At 45.6% G+C, this 25,007-nt stretch overlaps 1 protein-coding gene across 1 annotated transcript in view; it reads right to left on the reverse strand.

The window, feature by feature from the left end:
- Positions 1-8,422: 8,422 nt before the first annotated feature.
- Cacng3 (calcium voltage-gated channel auxiliary subunit gamma 3) overlaps positions 8,423-25,007 on the reverse strand; it is a 107,517-nt gene continuing 90,932 nt past the window's right edge. Inside the window, exons 2-4 of the mRNA XM_008849210.2 lie at positions 24,556-24,639; positions 16,351-16,491; positions 8,423-9,441 (exon numbers count right to left, since the gene is read on the reverse strand). Coding sequence (XP_008847432.1) covers positions 8,930-9,441; positions 16,351-16,491; positions 24,556-24,639 — 737 coding nt within the window. The 3' untranslated portion in view covers positions 8,423-8,929. The remainder of the gene's footprint in view (positions 9,442-16,350; positions 16,492-24,555; positions 24,640-25,007) is intronic.

Here is a 25,007-nt window from a genome sequence, read left to right on the forward strand (position 1 = left end):
CTCTCTAGATGGCTTCCCTCTGTCTTTATGAGGGACTTAGCTGTCCCCTTCTGGTTGGGTGTTCCTCAGTTCTGGAAGCTTCTGGAGGGACTGGTTCTTGTCAGTGTTCAGTAACTTGGAACAGGCCTCCTCACAGAGTTGGGGGATTGCAAAGGAGTGCAGAAAAAGTGTCCCAGGCATCTGAGAATGGCATACAGTTGGGCCTCAAGGTAATAAGACAGGAAGTTATTAGAAATCAAGTCTCTGTCTTCTCCATTGATGATTCCGCTTTCCTCTACCCAGCTCATAGTGTGTTCTCCTCCCTCCTCCCTCCCTCCCTTCCTCCCTCCCTCTCTCCCTCGCTCCTTTTTTCCATCCCTTTCTCTTCCCCTTCCTTCTAATGTCTGAACCCCACAAGGCATCAGGCATTGAGGATACCATGTAAAACAAGAGAGCCAAGGACTCTGCCATCATAGAACTTATGTTCTTATAGAGGAACTTATAAAAGATAAGTTTAAAAATGCACAAAAATAAAATATCACAAAATTTTAAGCCAACAAGGGGCTAAGTATGGACTACAGTAAAGAATCACAGGCTATGTAACTTAGAGAGCTGGTGAAGATTGCCTCCCCGAGGAAGTGTCGGGAAACCTGAAGGATGATGACGGATCAGGTATTTGAAGAGAGAAGAGGTTTCAAGTTGAGGAACAGTAGGTGCAAAGGCAGAAACGTGTTTGGTTAGAACAAGCACTAAAATTGGGGACTGCAACAACTAAGGTGCAGATTGCATGAAATAATGCTGAGTAGGCCAGTAGACTTCTGGTAACACAAGGCCTTTCAGAACATGGGAAACAGTTTGGGTTTTATTTAAGCACAATGGGAAACCTTTGAGGGGTGTTGTTATGCTGTTGATATGTACTGTCCCTCCCCGAAGTCTCATGTATTTTAAGTTTGGTCTCCCAACTGGTAGATCTAATAATGATTGAGAAGTAATTGGATCCTGAGGGCTCCAGCCCAATAAGTGATCCCTTGATGGATAGCGTTATTGGGAGGTGGTAAAAAGTGGTAGGATCTAGCTGGGAGAAGCAGATCACAAGGAACATAGCCCAGATATGTCTTGTCCCCAGCCCCTTCCTGTGTCTCCTCCTTACATCCTGGCTGCCATGAGGTGAGCAGTTCTGCTCCACTGGGCTCCAGTCGCCATGATGCTCTGGCCCTGCTATGGGCTCAAAGCAGTGGAGTCAGATAATCTCAGATGGAAACCTCTGAAACCATGAACCCATATGAAATTTTTCCCCCAATTTGTTTTCTCAGTTACTTTGTCATAGCAACAAAGGATGGTTTACACAGTTGTCCTTTTTACCAAACAGCTCTTGATCATTTTAACTTACCCTTGGCCTGTGGTTAATACCCTTGTCTCAGACTCTCTCATCCTCTTTCTGCTCTGTTCCCTATAGCTAATTAGCAATTGCTTTCTGGGTGTTTTAGTTAAAATTCACAGTATATATTATCTGATGGGTCCAGCTTACCTTTTGGAGTTTAGCTACAAATTCCAGGTCACTGCCTACCCAGTGAATTGCTTAGGTAGCCTTTGGTGAGGTATGATCCTTGATCTGTCAGCTGTGGCAGAGAATATGGTGAGCAGAGAATATGGTGATGCCCACTTCCTATTGACTGTGGAGAGGGTGTCTGTGATCTAAGCCCTGAAGGAGCTGGATCCAGAGACATGACTGAAGGAATTAGTATTTCACTGGAAGCATAACTTACCAAACTTGTGAGTATGTGTTAGAGTACCTCATGTATCTCTGATTAAAATGTGTGTGTGTGTGTGTGTGTGTGTGTGTGTTCACGGACGTGTGTGCATGTGTAGGAAAGAGATTGACATTATGTGTCTTCCTCCCTTGCACTCCATCTTATTTTTATTTTTTTAAAGAAGCAGGTTTTTATTTTGTTTTGTTTCTGAGACAAGATCTCCCTATAGCCCCAGCTGGCCTAGAAGTTGCTATGTAGACCAGACTGGGCTTGATCTCATAGAGACCTGCCTGCCTCTGCCTCCCAAGTGCTGGGAGGGATTAAAGGCATGAGCAACCATGCCTGACTCCATCGTACGTTTACTTATTTATTTTGTGTGTGTATATGTGGAGGGGTGGTGTATGAATGCAATGGTGTGTATGGAGGTCAGAGGAAAACCTGTGGGAGTCGGTTCTCTCCTTCCACCCTGTGGGTTCCAGGGATCGGATTCAGGTCATCAGACTTGGCATCAATTACCCTTAGCTGCTGAGCCGCCTCGACAGCCCTCTCCACTTTGTCTTTTGAGACAAAAATCTCTCACCTGGACCTTGCTGCTTTGGTTAGACTGGTTGGCCAGTGAGCCAGCAGGATTGATCTGCCTCAGGCCCCATAGCACTGGGGTTATAGATGTGCATCACCTGGCTTTTATGTGGATCCTGGGTATCTGAACTCAAGTCTTTATACTTATGCAGTGAGCACTTTACCCACTGAGCCATCTCCACAGGCCCCCCACTAAAACTCTCAAATAGCTTCTGAATGAATGTCCACAGGGTCTAAAGCCAAAGTCCTTAACATGCCTTACAATGCCCATATTCTCTGGACCCAGATTATCTTTCTGGTCTCATCTGATGCTGCTCTTGTCCCCAGTCTGTAATTCAGGCTCATACATTTTTATTTTATTTTTCATCCTCCACCTCTAGTCTTGGGGTCTTAGTGTATATTATTTCTACAACCTCCCACTAACTTTTCTTTCAGGTCTGATCCTGATATTTTTTCTTTTCTTTTTTTCTTTTTTTGACCTCCCAGTAACATAGGAGGCCCTGGTTATAGTCCTCTGCTTTGGTCACCATATTTTCCATTCATGGCACTGAGAACAATTTTAAACAACGTGGATTCCTGTGATCATGTTAAATGCCATCTCCCTCACCAGACAGAGAGTGCTGTAACGATGGGGGCCATATCTGTTGAGATCACAGCTGCTTCTGGTAGGTGATAGGTGCTTGATAATAAATGTTGTCTGTGGGCCAATGAGATGACTCAGGGTAAAGGTACCTGCTACTAAGGCTGATACCCTGAGTACTATCTCCAGGACCCATATGGTAGAAAGAGAGAACTGACTCCTGCAAGTTGACACCTGCTTTCCACGAATATGCCGTGAAGTGAGCCCCCTCCAAATAAATAAATAAATAAATAGATAGATAGATAGATAGATAGATAGATAAATGATAAATAAATGTAATAACAGTGGGGACTCATGAATGAAAGAAGGAATGCCTAGAAGTGAGAGATTATAAGGCCTGGGGGCTTACTTCACTAAATACTTTACAGAACGCATGAGACTTGATTGTGGTCTGGAGGAAGGTTTGCAGAAGAATTTCAAGAGAGGATAATATTTATTAATAAAGGCGTAGAATTAGAAACAAGTGTGATACAGCCAGGGTACATTAGACAGTGCAGTGGCCTAACTAGACTGAGCTGAGCACCGACAGACAGGACATGGAGAGGAGGTTGGTCTGGTGGGAAGGACCCATGGAGGAAAACATGTAAACCTGAGAAATTTATGGAGAGATAGCTTACTTTTTTGTTGTTGTTTTGAAACGGGGTTTTGCTACATAGCTCCTCAAGTTCACAGTCCTCTTGCCTCCACCTCCCAAGTGCTGAGATTGCAGGTGTATGCCACCACACCTGGGATGAAAGGTTACATTTATGTAGTTTGTGCTACATTTCCAGTTTTTTCCCAAATGCTTCATGAGTAACTCAAGCCTTCCAACAAACCTATTGAGGGCTATTTTTATTTTATTGATTGGTTGGTTGATTGATTGCAGTGATGGGGATTGTGCCCAGGACTTTGTGGGCTCAAACATGGGTGGAAACAACTGCAGGGCTGGTGCTTGAATACCAGGACACACAAGGTCTCTCCTCTAGAAAGGCAGAGGTATGACCTGGGGAAAAGACCTGTTCCCAAGGTGGGTGGGGAGGCTGCGCATCAGGAAACCATCAAAGAGAAACCCGGAGATTCTGGATTTGAAGTTAGACGAAGGATGCTGCTGGTCTGGAAAAGGTAAGTTGGGAATGAAATCTGGGCTTGGTGGAGAAGGAGATGGAGTGAGAGAAATGAACTGGAAATCTTTGTGGGTGGTTGTCGTATAGGCTCTGGGGTTGGGTAGGCATGGACTATGTGTCTGCTCCGCTGTCTACTTGCAAGTTTCCACTTGGGTTTAATAATACCTACCTGAATAGTTGGGATTCAATAAGACATAGTAAGTGATATTTGTAACACAGTATTTGACACATAGGGCAATTTATGTGTGTAAGTCAAATTTATAGCTGGGAGGCACACGTGTGGCTTTCTCCTTCCACCGTCCTTATGACCAACTGACACAGTATTCCTCCCAACTACAGTTTAGGGAATAAAGATACTTATTTGGGCTTACTAACAGAGCATATGATGACGATGACGAGGGGTACTCACAAAGGCATAGACACCCTTGGGCTTTTTTCCCTACATATCAGCTGAGTCTTCCAGATCTGTGGCTGCTGGCCCAAGTTGGGAAAATGCCTCCCTCCTCCCTTGCTTCCCAGGTGTGTCCCCTTAGTCCTGCCCGCTCATGCAGTTATTGATTGGGTGGGAAGGGTGACTGTCTCCCTCTGCCCCTCCCTTCCTATGGAGGGTCTTAGGTTAGGGTTCAATCAGTTTTCAGTAAGCAGGAGAGGGGAGAAGCTAGAGAAGAAGATATCCATCTGTTGCTGGTCATTTGGAGGACACACCTATCTAACAATATGTATGGGTGTACATGCACATCTTCATATATGCGGGGGTGCATGTGTGTATGGGTGCTCATACACATGTGTGTGCATGTATGTGGAAGCCAGAGAACAACCTCGGGTATTGTTCCTCAGGAACCACCCATCTTGCCTTTTTGAGACAGTGTCTCTCACTGATCTGAAGCGCTTGCCAATTCATCTAGGCTGACTGTCTAGGATCCTTCTGTCTTTGCTTCCCCAGATCTGGGATTAAGTGAATACCACTGTGCTTAGCTTTTTAAACTATGGGCTCTGGGGATTGAACTCAGGTACTTGTCTTGTATAGCAAGCATTTTACTGACTGAGTTATCTCCCTAGCCCCTTTCCTGGGATTTTGATGAGGAGGATTGACCAGAATCCTGAATACAACCTGGAAATGGTATCATTAATATGTATTTGATGCTAACCAGATCATCAGACTTCAGTACAAGGTCTCCCATGTTGCTCCCAGTGCCGAAACTTTGTACCAGCAGCCCTGGATGGTGCAAACGATCCTCCTGGGAGACAGGTGCCCATAATCTCTCCTCCAGCTCTCTGGCTTTTGCATAATGGTTTTATGCTTGGAATCCTGGATCAGCATCCAGCTCAGAGTCCCCTGTCTTGAGAAGCTCCTGGTTCTCAGGGTGGGTGGCAGCTGCTGTTTTCTCCTCCCAGTGTATATCAACTACTTGCTCTAGTTCCCAGATCCTTCTTCCCCAACCATGGCTGTAGTACTTTCTCCCAAGAGTGGGAGGAGATGTTTCTCCATCTAGAGCATTTATCACACAATGAGAACCGTACCACATTTCCTCTCTTGCTCCTGCTGCTTAAGCCAAGGGAAGAGCCTCTTTTCTGTGCTAGACTCTCTTTAACACTTCCAACACTTTGGTGTTATGCTTCTGACAAAGGGCAGCAGCAGGTGGGCCGCAGCTAGAATACAGCACTGCTATTATTATTGTATTTATTTTCCCAGTTACCCTTTGTGTATGGCAATTAACTCCCTTTTTCTCTTTATGGTAGATACACTATACAATCTCCTTTCAGAATACGCTTATGGAAGGAAAAAGTGAGTCTACTTAAAGGAGAAATTAGGTATGTAATGGTCGATGTGTTATGGGGATGTGAATAACCACAAAAATTGTGCTCAAATTGTTGAGGTTTGGAAAATGCTGGTGGAGTGGGGAAGCCCCTTCATGTAGGAAGCAGAGGCTTGGATATAAATGTGGCTCTGCCTATTAGTCCCTTAGATAACTTATGCACCCTGAACCTCTATTTCTTCATCTGCCAAAGTGGAAAAGTAATTCCTACGACATGAGGCTATTTTGATAATTAATGAGACAATTTGAGGTGGGTGTCAGCTGCTTATAACAATGGCTAAGCATTAAATAAAATGAATTGTTCCTAGTGTGCACTTTAAAGAACATTCGTTTATTTATTGTGGGTGTGGGAAGGTGTGCATGTGCATGTGAAGGTCAGAGGACAACTTGTGGCAGTTTTTTCTTTTTCACAATGTGGATTCCTGGGATGGAACTCAGATCGTTAGGGCTTGATGATAAGTACCGTTCTCCACTGAACCATTTTACCCCTGCCTCCCAGTAGTAGTTTATAATAAAATTCACTGAATGAGTTTCTGGGACGTTCATCCCACAATAGGGGTCAAATGTGGGCAAGTTGTTTAACTTCTCTTGCTTTGGCTGCTCCATTGATCAATGAGGATACTAGCAATATCATCTTCATGGGGCTACTGGAGCATCAAATTATTTAACATATGTATAGCCCTAGATGTCCATGTTGGATAAGTGTGAGCTCTTAGGTCAGTGCCACACCTCTTACTGGGGCTGAATCCTAGTAAGTGAGTAAGCGCTGTGGAAGAATGACGCACTGGATGTATGTCCAAAAATGCTCTAGGACTTCGGCACTGGTGGAGGGGACATCCCATTCATGATTTCTAACACCCAATATCCGAGTTATTCAGCTGTGCCTCTACTCTCTTCTCAAAGCCCTCAGAGCCACCACAAAGTACGCTTTTCCTGCCCCTCATAGAGAACAACTTCCACTGGCTTTTTGTAATTCCTGGTATCAACTGAATTGTTTGGTGGCCACTTCAAATTCAAATGTTGAAGCCTCATACCCAAGTGTGATGGAACGTGGGGGTGGAGCCATTGGGAAGTCTTTAGGGTTAGTTGAAGTCATCAGGATCCCCATTCCTCCACGATGACATTAGTAGTTGGTAAGAATAAGAGAAATACTTTTCCACTATGAGAGGAAATCCTTTTCCACTATGAGAGGATATATCAGGAAGCTAGCAGTCTTCAAGTCAGGTTGAGGGTTCTTGTCTGGAACCAAATTTTCAGGTATCTTGACCCTGACTTCCCAGCCTCTAGAGCTGTGAGAAATAAATGCCTGCTGTTTAAGTCCCCTAGTCTAATATATTTTATGGCATTGTAAGCTGACCATGAATACATTTCTTACCCTATCTAGAATCCATCTATGTGGTAGTTTGAATGAGCATGTCCCCGACAGGTTCCAAGTATTTGGACATTTTGTCCCCAGTTGGTGGTGCTGTTTTGGGAGGTCTTAGAAGGTGTGCCCATGTTGGAGGAAGCATGTCACTAGGGGTAGGCTTAGAGAGTTCTTAAGCTGTGCTGGATTTCCAGTCACTCTCTGCTTTCTGTGCTTGAAGATGTGAGCACTTAGCTTCTGCTCCTACTCTGGCAATCTCTGCCACCATGACTCCTTGCCATGATAGACTCTTGCCCCTTTGGAGCTGTAAGCTAAATAAAGTCTTCCTTTTATAAGTTCCCTTGGTCACAGGGTTTTATCACAGCAACAGAAAAGCGTAACTGAGACAATGTATGCATTTATATAAGTATTGATTCCTGGACTGGGGATTTTGGTAGAGTGCTTGCTTAGCATACAACCAAGCCCACAGCAATACATAGATTAGATGTGATAGTACACACCTGTAATCCCAGGATGTAGGAGGTAGAGGCAAGAGGATCAGGAAGTCCAAGGCTGTTCTCAGCTACATAACAAGTTTGAGGCCAGCGTGGGCTACATGAGACTCTGTCTCAAAATTATACATGCATACAAGTCAGGTGTGGTGGTATAAGCCTTTAATCCCAACACTTGGGAGGCAGAGGCAGGTGGATCTTTGTGAATTTGAGGCCATCCTGGTCTACATGGTGAGTTCCAGGTCAGCTGGGGTTACAGGGAGACCCTGTCTCAAAAACAAACAAACAATATATATATTTACATACATATATATGCACATACATATAATGGTAGACATTACATATATGAATTTTATTTAAGCCAAGGAGGAGAGAATTATTACCATGTTCTATTTCAGATGAGGAGACTGAGGCTTGAAGCTCAGATGAGTGGCCCAAGGTCAAGAGCTACCAATGTCAGAGTTAGACCTTGAATGGCCAGCATTTATACTACAGGGATCACGGCAAACCAACTCTGATATCTGTAAGAGCATCTTACTGGCCTCAAGAAAGAAAGGGAGGTCATTCTTGGTGGCTAGAAGAACAAAATGTTTCTAAGAGAGAGCAGGGTCAGTCTGGTGGCAGGGATGTGAATTTGTGCAGGAAACACCCAGAAAAACAAAACAAAACAAAACAAAACACCCTCAGCTCTGTTGGTTACGACAAGGCGAAACCTTTAATAACACAAGTGCTTATTACATTAGCTGCTTCAGGGCACTGACATCTTTGATTTCTGGTCATGTTTTTCTAACACTTAAAGGTGAATGCCTTCCTCAGGACCACCTGGGCAGTGGGCTTCCTGAGGGTTTGTGAGAGTGGACAATGAGAACAGCCATCCATGGCTACCAGCCTTGACTTTCAGTAAGGTCCTCTTCCAAGGAGGGAAGAATGTAGAGGTCCTTCCAGCAAAGTAGGAAGGAAAAGAAAACATCTGGCACAGATACACAGAGAGGAATGACATTAAGGGACTAGCATGAAGTTGGAGAATGGAAGGGTTAGGATGTAGGGGATGAGGGACCAGTGTGGGAGAGGGCTGAGTCCATTTGGTTTCATTCTTTGTAAGAAGTAATACCATCACGAGGACCATGCCATGCAACCTTAGAGACATCTGTGTACACTTCCCCCAAGGCTGTGCTGGGCGTGGGACAGAGGTCAGAGGTCAGCTCAGACAGGCGTGGTACGTCTGTTGGCCGGATTGTTATGTAGCGACTCTTTGAACTCTTTGGGCGTGGAATTGTGGAACTGTAGAAAAGCGTGGTCCCGATCAGAGTTGAGGAGGGTCCCCATGGTGATCTTAGAGGGGTCCCGGGAGAGGGTGAACATGGAGATATCAGTGGATGGGATGGTGTGGAAGCCTTTGCTGATGGGGGACAGGTCTCGGGACCTAGGCTCAGTGGAGCGAGAACTTGACCGTCTTCGGAATCTGTACCTGTAGGGAGGCAGGCGGGCAAACGTAGATTTCTTGAGGAGCTCTGAGTGGGATTTGGCACGTAACTGCTGATGTTTCTCAATATAGATGTGCACTGCGACCACTCCCACGATTTCCGCGATGATGAAAGAGAAAGCTCCGAAATAAAAGGACCAGCCATAGGAGTAACTTTTTTTAGAGTCCCGCTGACCGGGGTCTCCAGCATTGGCTGATATATAAACTATGATGCCGATGATGTTGCTTAACCCTGAGAGAAAAGAAAAAAACCAAAAAAAAACAAAAAACAAACATATGTTCTATAAAACCTCTGAGGCAACTGTCATTTTTAGTCTTGAAATATTGATAAAAATGTGGAGGTAACAGAGGAGGCAACAGGTCATGGCCTGGAAATTCTACCTCTGAGCTCCTTCTGCAAGGGGAGGCTGTCTACTGGGAAATGAGGAATTCTGGTGCTCATTCCCGGCAGTGCCCTGCCAGCTAAAGCAGGCATTGTCTCTCCAGAGCAAGTGGGAGCCCAGAATGCGTTCATTTCCCCCTGGAAGCCACTCATTCCATCAACACTTCATCTTTGGCACTAACTGACAAGGATGGCAAAATGAACATGCTACGGGTCCCTGCCCTTGAATTCCTCACATTAGCTGGAGAGACTGACATGTAAATGCAATTAGAGCACAGTACAATAAGGGTTGTATCAGAGATGCATAGGAAATGATCCAGGAACAAAGGGAGAGAGAGTCTGAACGCCTGGCTTTGAAGATGAGGTGGCATTTGGCCTGGGTCCTGACTACCGAGCCAGGAGCGCAAACTGTAGACTACAGAGCATGAGAGAAAGAACAGAGAATGGCTTGCTGGGGTGTAGCTTGGACCCTGGCCAGTCGAATGGCCTCTTGAGCAGCAGGGAAGGCCAGCTAGGGAAAAAGAAACTTTGGATATACAGAGTTGGAAATGCTGATGTAGACCAGTGAAGTCCAACAGTGGACTCATGGGTTTGGAGCTGCAATGTGGGGATGAGTGAGCACATCGGGGAAGAACTGTAGCTTAAGTCTTTTGGGGGTATGTATGTGCTGGGCATGGAATCTTGGGCTCTGTACATGCTAGGCAAGTGCTGTACCATGGAGCCACCCTCCCCAAGCTTTTTTATCTGCATGGAATAAGACATGCTTAGGTTCACTCTTGTTGGAGCAACAGGACTTTGCAAATACAAGCCTGTTATCCCTGAGGACTCAATCTGAGGTTAGTCTTTATTTTCACCTTGACTAGATTAAGAAATGTCTAGAAGCTGGGCATGGTACTGCATGCCTTTAATCCCAGCATTCAGGAGGGAAAGGTAGGCAGATCTCTGTGAGTATGAGGCCAGTCTGGTCTACATAGTGAGATCCAGGCAACCAGGACTTCATAGTGAGCTCCTGTCTCAAAAGAGAAAAAAGGGTGGAACTTGCTGAGTACACGTGAAGCTTTAGGTTGAACCCCAATGTGAAACAAACAAACAAACAAAAACCAATGCCCAGGACTAGTGAAGGACTCCAGTAGGCTGTGAGGGTGTTTTCGGAGAAGGTTGACATGGGTGGGTCAGGCCCTCAGAGAGAATGATCTCTCTGAATTTGAGCGGTGCCATCTCTTAAACTGGGGGCTGAGTTCCTGGATGGAAAAAAAGTTGGAAGAGGAAGCCAGAGCACACGTGCAAACTTCATTCTATCTGAGTGAGGCATCAATTACTGGTGCCATGGCCCCTGGATAGCAGACTGCAGCTTTTTCAGCCGTTTAACATGTGCTCAACACTAGGCTCTCTAGGGAGATTCTGGACCTTCAGCACTGATTGGCACTGTTGAGGCTTCCATCTTCCTGGATTGAACAACTAAGGGGTTTTCTGCCTCCCCAGCATGCAGACAGTCATGGTTAGACTACCTGTCATTCTATTGCATAAGCTAACCCAATAAGCCCACTTTTAGCTTTTTTCTTTTTCCTTCCCTTTCTTGGTTATATTTCTCCAGAGAAACCTGGCTTATTTAATATACTTACTCTCCCCAAGGCCAACAGGCTAGCATTGGGAATAGCTGCTCAGCCCATCAGAGAGGAATTGCTTCCCTAGGCGATGGTGAGAAGGAGCAGTGGGCTCTGGGGACCCTGCTCATTTCTACCTGCCTGACTCATGTTATTGCTCCAAAGGGGAAATGTCTCTTTTTGTTCCTTTACTTCAGGGACTCAGGGCTTGATGCCAACAACGACTGAGGGGGCAGATACACCAGCCAGCATCTTCTTGCCTCTAAATTCGCACTACCTGTATGTGGTGATAAATGGAGTCTGTCCATCACAGACGGCAACACCAGTTGGTAAGTCACCTCTTCAGGGGCCTCCCTCCTGAGTCCCCTTACTATTCCTTGACTGTTCTGAAGTTCCAGGGTATCCCCAAGATCTTCCCAAAGCCATACAACTAAAGGATTGTCTTAAAGCTGGAGCCATGGCTCAGGATTAGCAGCACTTGCTGGTCTTTCAGAGGACTCGAGTTCAGTTCCTAGCACCCGTATCAGATGCCTCACAACCAGCTATAACTCCATCTCCAGGAGATCCATCCCCCTCTTCTGACTTTCACAGGCACTCCTCACCCCATAGCTGCACATAAAAATAAAATAAATCTTTTTTTAAAAGTAGGAAAAAAGCACTTGGGAGGCAGAGGCAGGAGGATCTTTGTGAGTTCAAGGCCAGCCTGGTCTACATAGTGAGTTCCAGGACAGGTGGGGCTACAGGGAGACCCTGTCTCAAAAAAAACCAAAAAAACAAAAAAATAAAAAAGTGGGGAAAAAGCTGTGCCTAGCAGGGTCAGAGTGCCTGTTTCAGTGCCACAGTTCCAGTCAGCTGGTGTACGTGCTTTAAGGTACTGATATTTTGCACATGCTTCTGGTCATACTCTATTTAGGGCTTGCCCCTAGCAGGAGAGGGCCAAGGCCTGTCTTTGCCCTGTGTTCTCTCCTGGCATTTCCTGGCACAGACAACTCAGGTAGCAGCAAGCTCTGATCACTGAGCTACTTCCTAGCATGGGAAATGATAAATCTGGCTCTGTCAGGCTGCAGGGACCCCTAGGATGAAAAACAGCTTCTCTTCCCGGAGTGCCAATTTGCCTGGAAGGTTAGTAAGGAGACATATTCTTTTATATTAAAATGAACATGGATATAATAAGGAGGAGAAAGCAGAATTCACATGAATTTTTCAGTTAAATGGGAGGCTGACTTCAAAGACGTTTCAGCTCACCGATGTTTCTAGTGATGCCCTCTGATTCCCCAAGGCCATGGTCTCTATCTCTTTCTCTTTCCTCTGCTAGCAGAAAAATTTGGGTGACAAAGTTTAAAAAGTCCCCCCCTAAAGGTCTTGCTGTGGAGGAGGGAAGGAAACGTCAAAGAGGGGTTAGGATATCAAACTAGGTTAAAAAGAGCCAAGAAGCCAAGTGAGCAATCAATCATTCACAGGACACTTACTATGTGCCAGACACTGGACAGTCTTTTACAATTTTATGAATTTATTTTGTACTTTATGGGTACCAGGCAAGGGTACACACCCCATCTATGCAGTCATTATGTGCAACAGCTCAACGAATCATTGCAAAAACCTGCTTTGAAATAAATGGTTCCCTTTTATAGAAGGGAAAACTGAACACAGATTAGCAAGTCTCCATGTCAGCATTGCTAGGAAATGGTCAAAGTTGAAACTCTTAACCTTGGTGGGCTGAGATTTCAATAATGAGGATCAGAATGGGTAGGCAGTTGCTCTGCCCTACCCATCAAACTGTAAGTCCCCTGTGAGCAAAGATGAGGCTCTTCTTGCTCATCACTAGTGAAATGGCGAAGCTAATTACAATTTGTTCTGACTTTTGCCTTACCCTGTGTTTTTTGCCCAACCATTCCCACTGCAGCTAACCAGGCAGAACGTCTCATGCAGGCAAGGAGTACATGGTTTCTACAATCCTCGGAAACTTACAAGTGCCAGGTAGCACGTCCAGTTAGCATATCCTCCCACCCAGTCTGACTGAAACTTTCTGCTAACTGAAAACCTCTTTGTTAACTGACCTGCCCCTGGTCTGGTACAACTATGGTGATCCAATGTAACTATGGTTATTGGGTTTGCCTCTGGCATAATGTAATTATGGTTTTAAGCTTTATAAATCTTGCCCTACTTCTCCTTGGGGTCGAGAGTACTTTTGACCATTAGCCTCCTCTCCGACCACTGGCTACTAATAAAGGGCTCTTCATTCAACCATTACTATGTGGTGCTCCTCTGTGCTGTTCATGATAATGTGCAAGTACCCCAGCTTCTAGTCTGGAGCTTGACCCAAAGCAGGAGCACAGGGTATATTTGTTGATTGACTGAATGAAACAAGTTGATGCCAGCATTAAATACACAATGCACATAACAGCTACTGTGTACTGAGCACACACTGACTAGAAGCTAACCAGGCTCAGTTACATATAGGCAACTAATTTAATCCTCTTAACAACCTCAAGAAGCAGGGTCATTATTACCCCAATTTTTTAGATGGGGAAACTGAGGCACAGCAGAGGTTTAGTAACTTGCCCAGGGTAATACAATAAGGATGTAGAAGAGGGAGGATTTGCACACGGCACCCTGGCTGCAGAGCTCCTTCATTTGAACGTTGTGCATAATGTCCAGGACTCAGTGAAAGGTTATCCTGAAACCATAAACTTTAGTCACAATAAAGAACTTTAGAGAGTATGGGACCTTCAAATGCTGTCATTTCCTAGGTAGAAAAACTGAGTCTCTTGGGGCTCTTGGGGGAGATTAGTGGCGGGGTCTAGGATTAGACCCTGAGCATCCTCTCAGGAATCATGCAGTCCCCAAATCTAATCTGCCTTCTATCCCTCACAATACACCTGTGCAAAGAAAGTAGCTGGTGACATTCTTCTCTAACAATCCCCTGGAGGGACAAAATAATGATCATATCTCATTCTTTGGAAACTGTCACATCAGCACAGCACTGGCACAGATAGATCCTCCTGGTTGGTCAGTCAGAGCCAGGCCAGAGCTACCAGTGGGAGAAATGGTCCTCAAAAGCTGCAAGTCTCTGGGTTTGCCAGTTGCTAACATCTGTCACCACAGAGTATGGTCAGAGGCCATAGTCACTTTCAGCTAACCATGTCTCCCTAGGGCAAGGTCACAACTTTCTCCCTGGTCTGTGCCTTCAGCAGGTTCTCAGAGGGTCAGAGCAAGGATGCTATGTCACTTTCTCATTCCACAGAAGGGGAAACAGTGGGAAGGAACCCTGCTCCACACTTCACAACATCTTTTTTGCTGCTTTGCCAACAGTAGAAAGTACATTGTGCCTTGTACACCCAGTCTCCTTCTGAGAGCTCTGTGAAACTTGGACCATTGACGTTTGCCATGTTGGGGGTGAGGAAACCAAGTTACAGGAGGAGGTTGGTGACTGAAAAATCAAATCACTTTCTACTCTTCTGCACTGGTCCTGCCACAGTAAGCATCCTTCCATTGCTGTGCCCATGTGAAGATGGCTTCACATTCCACGGTCACTTAATTAGTCAACTATGGTCTGCAAATATTACAAAGAAAATCCCAGAAAGTCAAAATAATTGCACTTTAAATGATCTTATTACAATATATTATGGGTCTATTTTATTAGGTTCTTACTGTGCCTAATTTATAAATTATACTTTATCATATAGGTATATAGTTATATATAGGTACATGTCATATAGGTATACGGTTATAAGGAAAGTGTAGTGGGTTGGTGTTATCTTCGGTTTCAGACATCCGATAAGGTCCTTGGAATGTATCCTCTATGAATAAGAGGACCACTGTAGTATGCAGTGTTTGAAGGTCATCACCAAAGCCATCTTCCCCATCCCTGCTATGACTGATTGTTCTTGACAGTCTCTAGTATCTGAGCATGTCTGTGAAGGGTACACTGTGTTAATTCAGGTGGAAGGACCCACCCTAAATGTGTATGGCACCACCCAATGGGTTGGGGTCCTAGATTAAATAAAAGGAGGAAGTGAGCCGGGCACCAGCATTCAACTCTCTCTGCTTCCTCACATTGTGACCAGCTGCCTCAGGTTCTTGCTTGGCATGACTTTTCTATCAGCAGAGACTGCATTCCTTCTTAAACTGTGAACCCAAATGAATTTTTCCTTCCTTTTGTCAGGCATTTCGTCACAGCAACGAGAAAAGTAACAAATGCACCTGACTTGACTTGTTCTTTGTCTTTCCGAAGCCCTTCATCCAGATGGCATTGACCTGTCTGGAGCAGAGAGGGATAGGGAGAGATGGTAAAGACATGAAAGGAAGGGTGGAGACAGAGGAAGGAGAGGAGAGAAGAGGAAGTGGGGGGGGTAGGGAAATAGAACACTTTCCTGAAGACATCTCTTGTCCCCTCGTTACCCTGTGCCTCCTGCTCAGAGCTGCTGTGGATGAGGAGGTCTTCCCTGAGGGTGTCTAGGGCTGCTGCCTCAGCCTCTTTCTAGAGATGCTTTGGAGGAGATGAGAATTTGAATGCTTGAAAGGGTGTGAACGGTAGTTGACTGGCAAGCTCGTGTTTCAAAGGAGCAGGGATGGCATATGATCACACCCATGGGAACAGGAAGGTGGAGATGTTTTAGATACATCAAGAATCCCTGTCTCATCTTCACCTGCCACATGACCACATTCCACGTGAGCACAAGTACATACATAGCTCTTCTCTCCCCTCCCCCTCCCCCTCCCTTTCTCTCCTCTTTTCCTTCCATTTCCTGTCTCTCTTCCCGTCTCTCTTCCTCCTCCTTCACACTCTTATTTTTCCAGGGTGCCACAAAGACACAGCCCAGGCTGGCTGGAAATTATGAACCTCTACATCAGCTTCCCAAGTACTGGTATTACAGGCACGCACCACCATGCTTGCTGCCTTTGTTAATTTGTCTCTTTGTCCCTTTCTTCCAGCTGACCGTGCCATCCTGTCCCCTCCACATCTTTCCTTTGTGCCAGCCTTGACTGGAGTTTCGTCTCTTCCGATCTAATGGGATTCTTGGCTGTAGCACAAGTTGAACAGTCTCCCCTGCTCTTTCCCCAGATCACACACTGAAGAGTCTTATGTTGGCTGTGTGGTCCTGGCTTTGGTTTGATATCTGTGAAGATCTCAAGGTCAGGGCAAGAAACTCACCAGCAGAGACGAAAAAGATGCCTGCGCTGAGAATGACATTGTGCCGGCTGCGGTGGAACTCACTGGCTGCCACACAGAGCCCCCCGAAAAACAGCAGCGTGACGCTGAGGATGGGGAAGACGCTGGAGGCCCTCACAGCCCCTGTGGAGAGAAGGAGAGAGGTTTTCTGTTTGTGTCCCTGCCAGCCCTGGGGCTCACCCACTGTGCTTGTACTGCGAGGTCCGCGGTCCAGAACAAGTGGAGAACAGGTCCACGTTCGATACAGACGTGAGACCAGTGCTGCCCACTCAGGGCCTGTGTTCCAAGGGCCCAGTGCTTGGGCTCATTGCAGATACCATCTTGAAAGTCAACAGTTTTACGGGAAATGTCCATTGTAAGTGAAGCCTGGGGGCACAATAGGGCATACACTGGGGGCTTAGAGCCTAGAGTTCCCCTGGACTCCACTATTGGCCATCTACCACTTTGACTCCCCACTTCCCTCACTCTTTGGGGCGGGTTCTCAGTCCTCCTTGACTTCAACCTAGTAGCCATGGTCACCCTTCATCCTTAATGGGGGCCTAAGCACGAACACAGGGAGAATCAGGCTTAGGTGTAAGCCCCAGGTCCTTGTGTGGGTTTGAACTTACTTTGATAGTGTCCCTGTCCCCAAGGGAGGGCAACTTTAAACAATAAGGAAAAAAACAAACAAACAACCAGCAACAAACAACCACCAGAACCCAACTAATGAGATGGGGTGGGCATGAGGGGGGGGGGATTGAGATTGATTACAGAAAAAAGAAAGCTCTTTTTGACCCTGATTTTGAGCCAGAATCTCAGCACCTTTAGTTTACATTGGGACCTGCAAATTATATAGCCAGTCTTGAATACAGGGACTTTGATCAGACCATTTGCAGCTCATCAAAATGCAGAATCTTAAACACCTGTATTTGCATAGTAAAGGGCCTGGCAATACCCCATTCAAAACCCATTTAGTCACAGAATGAATAAGTGAATTTATGTATTCACTCAGCAAATATTTATGAAGTACCTACTAGATGCCAGGCACCCTGCCAGGTGCTAGGGGTGGGGGTGAGGGAATAGCAAAAACTGTTTTACAACCACAAAGGCGCAACACTGTCCTTGCAAAGGAGCTCTGGCCCAGCTAAGAAGTTGGAGAGTGCTAGATGCCCTGATGTGAGCTTGGTGGTTTCCTAGATCATGAGAGGTCCTAAGGTGGTGGTCCAGTATTGACCCAGTCTTGGTAAGGGCAAACATGACCCCCAACTTACAATGGGCTTATAGATGATGAAGTTTAGTAAGTTAAAAATACTGTAGATGGGGCAAGCATTTAATGCACCTGACCCACTGAATGTCACAGCACAGTACACACAGAATGTTGGGCATCCACTGAGAGGCTGACTGGGTGGGAGCCATGGCTGCTGCCGCCCAGCATCTGGAGAGAATCATTTCACATACTGCTAACTTAAGAAGAGACCCAGCTGCAAGATGTGAAATGTAGCTCTACAGAATATGCATTGCTTTGAAACCACAGCAGGGCTGGCAAATTAAGATGGCTACATTTTCTGGCATTGATGGGGGATGGGAGGGTAGGATAGGACACTCTGTGTTACACCCACTAATGGTTGTTTTGCTCTGAGTTAATCTCCAACTATATATTATTAATGAATTGTTCATCCTAACTCCCCAGCCTAGGTGGCTCCTGGAGCAGTGCCACAAGCTGACTGGGAAGTGCCTGGGTCCAGATGTCCAGAAGATGATAATGAGGAATGAACAGACATCCTAGGAATGTGGGACCACTTGACCAAGAGGGACAAGCTGGAGTGCTCGCGATGGACTGACTTTGTCTCATTCTCTTATCACGGTTGACTGAGATGAGACATGAAGGTGGGCGTTTATAGTGTCGTCTTGCTGCCTTCTCAGATGGCCGACTCTCTGAATGAAGCTCATAGACACTCAGCTCCTTTCTCTGCTCATTGACCTTAACTGTGACAGGCAGAACAAGCCCTGTTATTCCAGCTACAGTATGATTAGGCCTCTGGAGATAACATGGATGCATTCTATACTCATCAGTATACAAAAAGCCAGAGCCCCTGTCCTCATGTGGCCTATGCTCTAGCAGAGATCAAGGCAGGACCAGCTACATAATTTGCAGGATCATGTGCAAAATAAAAATGCAAGGTGTCTTGTTTCAAAATTATTAAAGATTTCAGAATGGTGACAGCAGCATGCTGAGCAGGGATAGGGCCCTTCCACTGAGTGATTGACAAGACTGCAGGGACCCAGGTGGGAGTTGGCACAACTTGGACTAGCGCAGTAGACCACACCAGGTAAGTAGTTGGGTTCAGGGATTATTTTCTCTGTGGAAGGGATTGCTGATGGATCCACTATGGGTGGTGAAAGGAAGATTCAGGAGCCACCATGGTTTCTCTGAGCATGGAGGGGAATGGCTGCACCTTACTGACACAGGGTTCCACCAGCCAGAGGAGCAGGATGGGGACTGGGACAGCCAAGGGTATAGTTCATTTGGGTTGTGAGAGAGGTTTAAAGTCAAGTTCACATTCCTTACTAGTACAGGCTTCAAATTTCATAGCCCCATAACTTAGTGCCACCTGCTTCCATTTACGACTCAGACCTCAAAGGCAAAGCTCTTTCTAAGATGCTGTGACTAAGTTTTGTTGGTTGTTTGCATGGATACGTTTTTGGTTTTCCTGAAATTTGGTGGCTGAGGTCAGGGAACAGAGGAGTGGGGTTCTCCTAATGCAGGAGAAATGAATGGTTTTGCATTTGTTTCAAGATGTCAACCCGGTTGGAGGGGGGAGTCTGGTCATTGCAGGGACGTGGATAATGACATCCTTGCCATCCCTTTGCTGTCATGGTGTGACATTTCAGGAAGAGTTTCAAACTGCCTAGAAAATTGGATGAAAGAAGCCAGATGTGAGGTTGGGAATCTTGGGCCCTGGAAGGACGTGATAGATCAGACCCTCTGAGTGGTGGCCTGCCCTGGAGTCTTTGCTACTGTCCTGGATTGTGTTGGGGCTCAGAGAATAATAACCTGAAAAATATAGTGAGGTGTTTTTTTTTTTTGTTTGTTTGTTTTGCTTTTGTTTTTTGGCATGCTGAGTAATTTGATCTAAAGTAAATGAAAAAGCTTTTAAAAAGCAGACTCAGGATCCAGGTTCTTCGGACCTTGTGTCACTCCCTACCCCCTAGCTTCACACTTGTCCCACTCAAGTGCAAGGAGAGGCTTTCTGTGAAATTCCTTTATCTGCCTGAAGTCTGAACCCACCAAAGAAGAACCAATTACCTCTGATCCCTTCCTGAGTTTCTATTAACTAAACTCATTTCACAGGAAGAAAGAGTAAAGTCTGCCGACACGCTTGGACAGACAGATATCACCCATACTTGCCTCTCCTCTGGTGTCACGAAGAACCATTCACAACCCATTGTGTGTTCTGGGGCATCGCATGTGTAATAGACCCATTGGGTTTCCAGACAGCCTCTACCATTTCCCATTCTCTCCTTCCCCTGAGAAATAAAAGAGTATATAGCTTTCTAAGCTGTGTTAAGACTAGTACTCCTGCTCCAGTGACTTTTCCAGCGTTCTATGACTCCCATACTTCTCTTTGCATGGTCATACATTTAGAAGCCTTTCTCCTGTTGAGTGTCTCTATTTGTAGCAAAACTTCAGAAGGTGGGGGAGGGGAGTGTCCCTTTACCTCAACTCTTGCAGAAGGCAGAGTTGATCCTTATGGTTCCTTTAGCCCCCAGGTAGAGTGTAATCCCAGGAGAGTGGGCTCTGGGGTCTGATGTGTGGGATGCAGCTAAATGGGTCTAGCCTTGGGAGTAACCTGTGAGTTTTCAATTGAACTCTTGGTCCCGACCCCACAAATATTAGGAGTTGGTTTGCTTTCTATAAAGGCTTCAAGTACCCATTTGGAACTTGTGAACTAGTCTTTGTATCTAGCTATTTATTTTTCACTTGTATGTGTGTGTATGTGTGCATGCACATGTGTGTAGGTCAGAGGATAATCTGCAGAAGTTGGCTTTCTCCTTCCATCATGTGGGTTCTGGGGATCAAATTCAGGTTGTTAGACTTAGAAGCAACTGCCTCTAGCTGCTGAGGCATCTTGCCAGACTGTGAACTAACCTTTAAGAGACCATTTGCATTGTGAATTGGCAGGATTTGCTTGAATATTCAATGTAATGAGTTTATTTGATTAAAAGAATCTTTTGTTTTAATTAAAAAAATGATTAACCTTTGAAATGTACCCCAAGGACATGCTCCCAACATTGGAAGCAATAAGGCTGATTATAAAAGTGTGTATTTGTCTGGGCCTGGTGGCATGGGACTGTTATCCCAACTGCTTAGGAGGCTGAGGCAGGAGGAATACAAGTTTAAGGCCTGACTTGCCTACAAGGTAGGTTCAAGGCCAGCCTGGGTGGGGGTGGGAGCTAAATCCTGGAGACAACTCAGTGGTATAGAACTTGCCCACTATGTGCAGGACCCTGGATTCAATTTATAGCACCACATACATACATACACAAAAGGTATGTTTAAAACATGAGAATAAGTGGTGTGTGTGGAAGGAAGCTTATAACTGAGACCAGAAAGGGGAAGAGATTCTCAGTGCAAGCCTGGTCCAGAAAACATCCCTAAAACAGAAAATGGATGTTCCTTTTCTCTGGCCTAATGACTGCTGCTCTGTAAACCTACCCAGGACTGAAGACTGACCAATCAGGGCTGTCCTCATTTGCACGGTGGGGCTTGTGTGACCGGGAGATGGTGAGATAGTGGCTCAACCTAACTGAATGAATGAGGACCACTCCTAAGTAAAGATCCCTGGCACTTGCTGTGTAGCCCATCATCTCATGCAGGCAATTGTTCTGTTTCCTTCAGGCCTGCAGAATAAGGAAATAAACTTGTTTTTTTCTGCTCTGGTCTAAAGTGGGGCTGTTTTCCCCTATTGGTGTGGCTGTTTCCAAAGTTGTACAGTATACCGACTACAGACAAGATGTGAGTAGAGTCTATAAACTCTGGCGATGGCCATCTTACTGTTCTTGTCTGCTTCCCAGGCTCCCAGGAGCTGAGTTAGGGTCTCAAGAGTTCGGAGGTATTCTCAATCCAGGGTCATTTCATCATCGGCACCAGTGGGACTTTGCTGTCTCTGACGCTATGTCATGGGACATCTTTAGTAATAGAACCTAGGGTTTATTAATTAGCCTGTTACTGTTAGGGTTCAGATACACAGCAGCCACACCCCTCACCAAGAGGGCCTCCTCAGGGTTCTGCAAGCCCCTGAGAAAACCACCTTGGTCTTTGAAGTCAAAAGCAGACTTTTCTCCACTGTTTGGCCAACACAGCAGGCTTCCCCTTTGATCTCTAAAGGGGGCAGGTTTTAACAGTCCCACTCTCCGGCTTCCCCCTGCCTAAATTTTAAAAAATGTATCTTCCTTCCTGCCTTCTGCATCCTCCCCCGAATCCCCCCACCCCCCAATAAAAGACCCCAGCTCACGACCCAGGGGCAGACATTTTCCCTACCTGGAAGGGAATCTGTCCCATGTGTTCCTTTGCTAATAAACTATTCTGCTGGAGTTTTATCTGTGACCTGGTCAACCCAATTTATCCATTGGCTACTTCATCTGTCAGTTATGATGCAATGTGTTGATTGTCTTCCCCCAAAGTTCATATGTTATAAACTTAATCCCCCAATCTATTCATGGTATTTGAGAGGCAACTGGAGTTAGATAAAGTCAGAAGGTTGGGGCTCAATGTAGCCATTGGTGGTTTACAAGAAGAGGGAGGGAGACTGGAGCTGGCAAACTTGCTTTGTCTCTTCATGTGATGCTCTCTACCATGTTATAATGCGGCAAGAAAGCCCTTGCCATTTGCTGAGTGGATAGCACCAGGCTCATGGGCTTCCCAGACTCTGGAACTGTGAACCAAAGAAACTTCTATTCTTTATTAATTACGCAAGCTCAGATACTCTAGTATAGCAACAGATGGTGGACTACAACACAAGGGTTTAAGAAGCAGCCTACCCCAAAGTGTACATGAAATAGTAAAGAGCAGAAAAATCGTAAGTAGAATCCCAGTTCCAGGGCAGCATAAACTTGTGGACTGGGGAGAAGATACCTGTGGAAACAAGACTTTGACCTTTAGTGGCTGGGTCAGTGTGGCTATTAGTGTTGTCAGCCTGACAGACTCTAGAATCACCTGGGAGATCAGCCTCTAGATGATGTACCTGTGGGAGAGTGTCTGAAGTGTGTTAGTTGAGGTGGGAAAGCCTGCCCATGGTGGGTGGCACCATTCCTTGGCTGGGATCCTGGACTGTATAGAAAGGGAACTGAGCAGCAGCATTTATCCCTCTCTGCCTCCGGATTGAAGATGTGATGCGACCAGCTATTTTAAGTTCCAGCTGCCTTGACTTTCCCACCATGATAAACTGTACCCTGAACTGTGAGCTAAAATAAACCCTTCTTTCCTTAAGTTGCTTTTGAATCAGGATTTTTTTTTTTTATCACAGCAACAGGGTAGAGACTAAGACAGTCAGGCATTTAAAAATTCCCTGCAAGAAACCCATGTGCTTATTAAGGCCCTTGCTTAAACTTCACTTGATTTTGTGGCTATCAGTGAGGCTTTGTGGGCTGTGGGATAGGTGAATGGAAGTGAAGGAGCAGAAGAGCTCACCCAGAGGAAGGGGAAAAATGGTCAGGAAAGCAATCAAGTTCTCCAAAGAAATGGGTTTCGTGAGTTGTGGAATGAAAGTCACAGTTCCGTTTAGTCCAACAGGGCTGGTATCAAAATGTTTCTTAACTATAAACAGTCTGGGAAAATCTTACTAGTAATGACTTAAAAGCCGTTCTCTTTTGAGGGAGTCCAGCTTATCTGTTATCGCTAAGCTTTAGATTTCCACCCTTCCTTCCTTCCTTCCTTCCTTCCTTCCTTCCTTCCTTCCTTCCTTCCTTCCTTCCTTCCTTCCTTCCTTCATCTTTTTTCTCTCTTCTCTCCCTCCCTCCCTCTTTTACCTCTTTCACCCTCTTTCTTTAATTCTTTGCTCCCTCCCTTCTTCCTACCCCTCCCCCCTGCCCCGCCTTCTCCCTGGGAATTCACTCCAAATGCTAAACACACATATTTTGCCCACTGAGCTGTACTCTGACCCCAAGACACTTGATCTTTGAGTTAAAAACAATACCTGAGTACTAGGACAATTTCTTGGAGCTTTAACTTATAATTTCAGTTTTAAAAATTTCCACAGCACCTTAAATTGAAAGCTCCCAAATAGCAAATTAGCTGAAACCTTGAAATTTTCCTTCTACTTGAACTTGACACACATTTCTAATGAAATGGCACTGAAATCCCAAACCAGGCTTCAAAGTGCCTGGACCAGTATAAGGTGAGTGTCTAAAGCTCACTCTGCTCTTTCTAATCCCATGTAAGTGGTAAGAGTTGACACACACCAGCTCATGTTTACCTGTTGGGTCCAAGGCTAAGTGATATGCACTGTCTTGTTTAACCTTTATGACCGATGACATTATAATTTTCATTTCAGGATGGACAAAAAAAATTGAGGTAAAACAACTTGCCCCAGGGCCAGTGCAGCTAGGAGGGAGTCGAATAGGGTCACAGGTTGGATCTATCAGATCAACTGCACTACACTGCTCTCACCAGCTATGCTTGTGAAATCCATGCCACATCCAGGTTACCGACCTTGGAACATTTCTACAAAGACACTGGCCCTGCCCCAGAAGAGTTGGAATTGCTGGGAAGTCAAAAAAGAGGTGAACTTTGATTTGTATTTATCATCCCAGGCCTTACCCCTGGGACCTCACCCGTTAACACCTCACCCATTAGCACCTCACCATTAGTGCTTTGCCCGTTAGCACCTCATATCAACCTACCAGGGAAGGTGAAAACCTTCCCACCAGGGAAGGTATTGAGTTGAAGAAAATCTCTTAGATTTTTCTTCTAAGGAGACTAAAAAGAACCTTTTAATTCTGATTCACCTACTTTTTTTTTTTCTATTTCTAGCTCATCAAAATGAAAGAGACTAGATATCAGAGCCATGAGAATGTCTGTCTAGTGGCACCTGATGCTCCTTTGCACTTTGAGGTAGATAATGAGGAACCTCAAACTCAGAGGTAAGTAGGTGATGGCAGGGCACCCTTCCTTTCCCTTCAGGGAAACAGGGAGGGTAGGGAACTTACGCAGGAGATACTCAGCTGTGTCCTGTTCGTAGTCTGCATCTTCTGGAAAGTGATCGATTTTCTTGCACACACCTCGGAAAGCCCCTGTGGAAACAAACATGGCCCTGAGCCAAAGGGAGAAGGCAGTGACACTGGAGCCCAGCCTGGGTCTTCAACTCCGTGGTTCAGATCCTTCCCTGGTCATCAGGAGCTGTGCATAGGTAGACCCAAGAACAGATTTATTTAGTGTGCAAAAGAGACTAGGTACTGTAGTTCAGATCTGGAATGTCCTTGGAAAACCCATGTATTGAAAGATCGTCCTTTGGGCAGGGAATATAGCTCATTGGTAGATTGCTTGGCTTGCATGTGGAAGGTCCAGTTCCCAGCACACACACACACACACACACACACACACGCACACACACAAAGATGGTCTTCAACCATTGGCAGGAGATGCTAGAACCTTTAGGAAG

The sequence above is a fragment of the Nannospalax galili genome, unplaced genomic scaffold, assembly GCF_000622305.1.
Source record: "Nannospalax galili isolate Female #2095 unplaced genomic scaffold, S.galili_v1.0 scaffold84, whole genome shotgun sequence".
Classification (NCBI taxonomy): Eukaryota; Metazoa; Chordata; class Mammalia; order Rodentia; family Spalacidae; genus Nannospalax; species Nannospalax galili.